The sequence below is a fragment of the Merops nubicus genome, unplaced genomic scaffold, assembly GCF_000691845.1.
Source record: "Merops nubicus isolate BGI_N331 unplaced genomic scaffold, ASM69184v1 scaffold7611, whole genome shotgun sequence".
In the NCBI taxonomy this organism is placed as follows: Eukaryota; Metazoa; Chordata; class Aves; order Coraciiformes; family Meropidae; genus Merops; species Merops nubicus.
Window position 1 is genome coordinate 59,366 of NW_008586149.1, and position 7,482 is coordinate 66,847.

Consider the following 7,482-nt stretch of genomic DNA (forward strand, 5'->3'; position numbering starts at 1 on the left):
TACCTAGTACAGTCACTAAACATTAACATACCATACCTATGCTGTGGAAATTACATTTCAGTTCTGAACAACTAAATTGGATCTGATCACACCTGAATAAATTCCACTGCCTTTTTTTTTGGGGGGGGGGGGAGTGTGGAAGAAATTCTTCACTTTTCAATTTTTTTGACAATTTCTTTTGAGAACTAGTTACTAAAAAAACCTTCTCAGTGCTATCAAGTTCAACAAAAGAGCAATTTTGGTAATCTAAGAATAATTACTAATAATTTAAAGGCATATATTTTAACCACACAAACTTATACTAATGAGCACTACAGAGAAATGCTTAATAAAACATTTTTTCATTCTAGATGTATATTTGTTGCTGTTAGGAGTCTGATAAAAGGTAAAAAAGTCTGATAAATTACCATTCAGTTATTTACATCTTTCTAGAAGTTTTCCTTTGGCTATCAATCTTTCCACATTTATTATTCACTCAATAACAAGGAAAAAATGTCTAAGTATCAAGAAAATACATACAAGTTGATTTTGAGAGAAAAACAGAAACATTAGTTACAGAAAAAATAATCTTGCCCTCCTAAAGAGATTGATGCATTGTAAGAACTTGGTTCGTTATATGCACTGCCCTCCACTTCCTCCCTGCTGTTGCTGTAGGTATTAAAGGAAAGCTTCTAAAGCAATGCATTATCCACATACTGATAAAATTCACATCGAGTCAAGTTTGTGAAGAAGTGGTTTTAAGTCACACATAATGGCCAGAGCAATTAAAAAGCTAGCAGGAGCTGAAAACCAGTCTCTGAAAAAGACAGGGTGTCCATCGCTATACTCTAGAGTCCCTTCCAGACACAGAAATCCTGAGTGATAGTGGGGTTGGTAAATCAGAAATTCTGCAACCTTAATTTTGGTAGCTTCTTAAAAAATTTCAGTTACCAGGATTTTATTTTTCTGCTTTTTAAGAATATGTGTGTTCCAAATAGGTTCAGAGTAATTGCTTTTAAACAGCATAAAATCACAAAAATCAGAAATCATTTCATAAGAAGCCTGTTTAACTCAATGGCATTTCCAAAATTAAAACTGCAGATCTCTCATTACTTGACCATCCTTATTCAAACACAACAATTCTGAATGAATATACACAATCTTAGAGAAGATACAGCTGTGGCGGATCACCACTCCTGGGTTTGTGCCTTGTATGATATTTCTGGTCTACTGCCACAGCTGTAGTTTTTGGCGGCTGACCCCATCTGTTCCTGGGGAGGAGCCAAACCTGCCCCTTAGTGTTTTCAGTCTTCCCTTTCTTTTAGGCAGAAATAAAAAATAAACAATTCCAGGAATATGGAACAAGACAGGATTACAAACAATCATGTTTTAAAAAAAAAAAAAAAACAAAACCCACATCTGCAGTTTACTATCACTCCAGAGTAAAAAATAAAACTACAGAAAAAACTGGTTTCTCAAAGAATACATACTCTGATAGTATCTCCTTATATAGAAACAAGTTTAATGAAGACTCTAAAATTTATAAGCTTTCGGATGTCTTACATAAGCAGAGGAGGGAAGAAAATCCCACTTTAAATGGAAAATATTAACTGTGTATAAAAATGAAGGATCCGCAGAAAAAACACTGTAGTATCAAAACATAATTACAAAAGAAAAGTAGCAAGGTAGCATCAGAAACTATCTCTGTGGCAGTTGTAACAGTTATTTAGTGGTTCTTGGTGTGCTGTGAGCAGTATGCTATGTACTTGGCTTGCAGCTCTTCCTGGCTGGGAGCTGACACAAGATAGCCACAGAAACCACCACCCTTTGGACCAAACCTGCATCGAGACTACAGCTCAAGTTCTCATCACGTGAATTCCGTATGGGAAGGATGACCAGACCAAAAACAAAAGTCCTTTAAAATATTTGGAAGAGTGACTGGTGAAAAGCCAGTTCCATTACCACCAGTCAGGAGTTGGTTTTTGAACTTCACATTGTTAGTAGAATCTGAGGTTTCCTTCCTGGTGACTGATGGTAACTGTAACAGAATTTCTGTTACTAAGAAAGCCTGGTTTTCACTGCCAATACACAGAACTTAAGGGAGTGGTTTACTGGCTAAAGACAACAGAACCAGATGCTTCTGTGCTACTCAGTTGTTTTGCAACTTCAGATCTTTCTTGCTGAGCTAACTTTGCAAATAAAAGCAGGCCCATAAGACAATTATTTTTGTGAATTAATATAGATGAAGCAAGTCCTCAGAATATTTTCAAGTGCCCCGATCTCCTATGATGTAAAATTCATCCAGTGGCCCATTCTCTTATAGAGATAAAGGTATCTCATAATAAGTCACCTCCTAAAAACAATAGAACAGATCCCAGAGAGACTTAACTTTTGTTTTAGGATGTATTCGTTAAGCTGCTTGTGCATCCCCTAAAGCCCAGCATGAGAATACTTGTATTCTCTGCTAACCACTTGGACACTCACGTCAGAAGATTACAACTTGTCAGCAGCACAAACACAAAACCATTCATAAAACATGGGCAGCTCCCATGGCCTCATCCTGCTCCCCCCTATGCCTGAGCAGGATAAATGTCATACATAAACACACACATAAAACGTGGATCCCTTCAGCATCTCGGCTCAGAGACTTGGTCTGCCAAGCAGCTGTCCCTGGATCCCCATCTCCCCGGTTGCTGGCACTTGGACATAGGAGCCTGAGGCTGCAGACCCACTCCATTTATTTGTGTGGATTGACTGACTCAGCCCCTCCACGCACACAGAATATAGGGACCCTCACCCAGAAGAGGTGTTAGAAGTGGACTGTGAGAGGCGGAGAGGACAGAATGCAAGGTGAGGTACAGGGCATGGCCAGGCAAGTGTACCATTTATACACTACGTGTCCTTTTTATTCCCTTACCTTGCTTGTTCCTCCCCAAATCACCTAAATCTACCCCTTTTCTCCATCTATGGTTCTTCACCCAAATATTCCATAACAAGTCTCACATAGTTCCCAAATACTTTTGCCCTCATCCCATAATGTGTTCCATAGCTCCACATTGCACACACCCCCACCACTACCCCCATTACTTGAGGTGCTCTACTGTTGACTGATCTTGATGTGTTTCACACCTGGACAGGAGGGCTGAGGCAATCCAGAGACAGCCCTGGGAGGGCCCTGTACAGGATGACCCTTACTCCCGAGTTCTTAACTTGGGTTTCTGCCTGCTGTTCTTCCCTGTGTTCATCTGAGCTTGTGGAGATAGGTCTGAGACAGGCTGATGGCTCCTGGGACAGGCCTAGGAACAGCTGGGGCAGAGTATTGTTTGGGCTCCTCCACCCTGCCGCTCTCTGTGCTCCTGTGAAGGTGTGCAGACCAGCTTTAATCACATAATCTAACATCTTACCCTCAGCATCTCTATTTTTATTTTTACAGTCTTTCAGCTTCTCCCAGACTTTGCTCCTCCAGAGCAGCATGCAGAGCCCCGAGCTCAGGCAGAGCAGGCACACCAGTAGCAGCAGGGACACTGTTTCAAGCCTGTCCTGAAGATATTGAAAAAGAGAGTAATATTTTGGTTCTTTTGAAAAAAATGAAAGGAGATTCCTTCCAATTTAAAATGCTATGGGAGACAGTAAAGCCTAGCTGTCCTCCACTGCCAGCAGAGCTTCTGGATGCCAGCTATTTTTTGTACATCAAATCTTAGGCAGAACAGCAGCATGTTCTTTTCTTGTCATGATATACCTCACACCAAGCACACAGTGATTTGTCACACTAGGGGAATGAAAGAAAAGGACAGACTGATGCTCCATGAAATGCACCGCTGCCTGTTCTATTAATTTAGTTTGCAGAGTGAGAAGGAATGTTGCTTTGCAGAGCTAAAACCAGAAACCTCAGAGCCTCTTTCTCAAAGCCTCAGTGTACAGATGATTGCTATACATGAATTCTCTCCAGGATTTCTTTCACTCAATGCAATTCATGACAACTTTCATATACAAAAACATGAATGCAAGAAAACTCAAGGGCATGATAACCACCTGCTGCAACAGCTACCCCTCTTGGGCTTCTGAGTATATCAGCACTAGAATAAGCTAACCAAAATGATACCTTAACATATCTTATAGGCAGAAACATAAGGGTGAAAAAAGATGCTATATAAAACTGCAGAAGAAACTTATTTATTAACTAAAGAAATAACCATAGAACCTACAAAACCAATATACAAAAGTGTGTGACTAGTAAAGTGGAATTTTTTCAGCTGGGAAGAACAGAAAGAAGAAACGTAGCCCAGGAAAAGAGAGCAGCACAGCAGAACTGCTTTTTTACAAGATGGGGATAAGAAACACAATTAATGGAGAAGGTCCCTAGAGGTCAGTCCCAGGCCACACTGGAAAAGCCAAGAGCCTACCAATCAAAACTTAAAAGCTTGGGGAAACTCCTCTTCTTCATATACAAGACAAACACTCTGTATACATGCAAAAAACACTTGGCTTGCTAGCAAAACCTGTTATCTGGAGAAAAACCTTCTTACCCTTTACAAAATTCACTGTGAGACAACAGGAAGATTACTTTTCTTTCCCCCTTTAAAAAATATTATAATTTATAATATATATATAAAAGAAAACGTTCTGACCTAAACAATCAGAACAATTATAGCACATGATTTTCTGATTGTTTTAAGTTGCTCACAGTTGAAAACATCTGATGAGCATTCTGGAAGCTAATGCAGCAACTTCGTGTTCTAGTGTTTTCTTCAGCTCTTAAAAAAAGATCTTGTACAACATTAAGTAAGGTATTTACAGCTCTGCAATGCTTGCCAGGATTATCTCCTTCCAAGCAAGACATTACATAAGAGAACATACTTAATACATAAAGGGAAACTGCTCACTTTCAAGTGTACTTTTAACAGCTACAGTATCTCCAGATGAGACACTAAAAATCTTGAGGAAAGACATCAAAGAACAAATCCAGTGAACACCTGATTATCAGGAAATACAGCCATGAACACTGACGTTTATTGCAACATACTTACAGCTCAGCAGAACAAGGCATTTGCTCTTTATTTTTTGCTACAATTGTCACCTGGAATGATTTAGGTATGTTAACTGGATAGATACCTGGAGGTGTGTATGTTTCTACTGAAGAGTGCACAAGAACAGACCGTCTTTTTGAAGGCATGGGCATTTTTCTCTCTTTGTATTTTGCGAGCGCTGCTTGTACTGCTTCAGTATGGACATCTACACAGAAAAAAACAAACAAACAAACAAACAAATGACAAAACAGAAGGTTAAGAGATTAAGTTCAACTGTTATTTCTTTCCAAAAACATAGAAAGCATCAATGCCATCTTTTACAGCTCAAACCCGTAAGGCTGAACTGCACATGATGGCCATTATGGCTTTAGTCCAGTTTAGCACAACTGCTTAGCTTACAGAAAGGAACAGGTTCTCAGTTTCAGAGGAAGCAGCGTTTCTCGGAGAGCAGACCAATTTAAACTACAGTAACATAGTTTTCAATTCTGAAGTTGTGACAACTTTCCCAATTTATCCTTCAACAATGTTTCATAGGACTGAATAAATATGCCTGCCTCCCACTCAAGTTCAGCTCAGAAGCAATCTTTCAAAAGTCAGGGTCAAGTTGACATATTTTCCTCATGAAATCAGCTTGAGAAGGCTTTGTTAAATATAATTTAAGAAGAACACCCTGAAAATCGACACTGAAGTTAAAAAATACCTAGTAATTACTTTTGAGCTATGATTTATTTTCATTTGGAGGGGAAATTTCAATGAGGATACTGTAAATTGGTAACAGCATTGCACTCTTCATCCTCAAAGTTCACAACTGGAAAAGAAGTGAAAAATGTATACCTGAAGCTGTCACTAAAGAATGTAAGCATAAAAAACAGAGAAGTTAATACATATGAAGAATTAAGGAAGAGATACAAAGCATTTTCACTTTCCTGAAAGCAAAAATTACCCTAATATACTCAAGGGATATATTCTAATTTTCCTTATTTTTAAGCCAAAACTGAGATTAAAGAGGAATTCAATATTCAGTCAAGTCCACACTGCAGATAAAATTCATGTAATTCTAAATTGCCTTCAGCAGATTTTTCTCTTCGGCATATATATATTTCAATGATGCCAAAAGCTAAATTATGCAGAAAGAAAATTCATGAGAAGTGAACAGATGTCAAGGAGAAATGAGACAGACCAAAAAAAACCCAACTTTAACTTACAACCTAAGATTCAAGCTCATTGAAAAGAAGTACAGCATGTATACATTTACGCATAGCTACAAAGAACCCAAGAGCAAGTACCACGGTTACGCTTTTGTCTTACCACATTTCTTTCACGTGGAAGCTGCTAAAGAACAATTACAGAACAAAACTGTTCAATTTGAAAAACGGATGTATTCTTTCATAAAGTATCCATCTAAGGCTGCAAATACGTAACTAGTTGATAGACTTCAAAGTATGAAACTCAGACGTGACATACATACACCTACAGAATTTACAGATTAAAAAAAGTGATTTCTCTGCTCCATACCTATAGTGATTAACCTTGATGATGACTGCAAGTAAACCTCCATATTTTAGGTTCTTTCTAATTTATTTTAAATACACTGATCAACTCCAGTTTACTTTGACAAAGCAAAAAATTGCTCATGGGAAAGCTAATGAGTATATATTTTAATAGAAATCAGATTGTTGAGCGTCCCAGGGCACAAAAGGCTATGAAACAGCAAAGCACAGCACATTGATGTGAACCAGTAGAAAGCCTTGGCATGAAACACTTTCCAAAGGCAGTGGAAAAACACCTGACTCTGGGAACAACTATTCAGTTCTCCATTTTAAAAACAATCACAAATGCTGCCCACAAACTCAGAAGCTTTGTACACTATATTTCTAACCAAGTCTAACAACAGATGCTGGCAGGTGACTTTCAGAACTTCTATTTTTAAGTAAATCAGACAAAAATCACCATAAGAAAATACATCAAATTAAGCTATGGTAGATGAAAATAGTTCCATTTCCATAAACAAAAAGCCCCCCTGCTCCAAAGCATATTCACATCATGTACTTGAGGCATCCAACTTTTGGTCCCTGACTGTACTGCAGGATTTACTGTAACACACGGCTTCAAAGGGACATCATGAGAGAAGCAAGTTAAAACCCCAGTACTGGAAAAACACAGCACCATTAAGAGAAGTGCAGAAAACACCCAATCCACTATTAACCAAAAATCAGGAAGCTGCTTTTCTTAGTCACAGATCCAAATGAAAAACAAACTGTTTCCTTCAGCCTGACCAAAGGGAGCCAAAAAATCAAAATAAGACCTGTGTGTATGGTCCCAGACACCTTCTCGTTCTCTGCAGTAACAATGTCACTTTTCAAGTCTGCAGAAAATCTTTCCCCAAATAATCTCGAGTGCTGTGTTTCAAATACATACATGCAAATATCCTATATATTTATATATCCTATATATATCTCTAAAAATATATCATATA

General features: G+C 38.3%; 1 protein-coding gene across 1 annotated transcript in view; it reads right to left on the bottom strand.

The window, feature by feature from the left end:
* DIP2A (DIP2 disco-interacting protein 2 homolog A (Drosophila)) overlaps positions 1-5,211 on the bottom strand; it is a gene marked incomplete at its 5' end in the record, with an annotated part of 60,757 nt that extends 55,546 nt beyond the window's left edge. The window contains one exon of the mRNA XM_008948549.1: positions 5,092-5,211. Within this exon, the coding sequence (XP_008946797.1) occupies positions 5,092-5,211 (120 nt within the window). The remainder of the gene's footprint in view (positions 1-5,091) is intronic.
* Between the last annotated feature and the right edge of the window lie 2,271 nt (positions 5,212-7,482).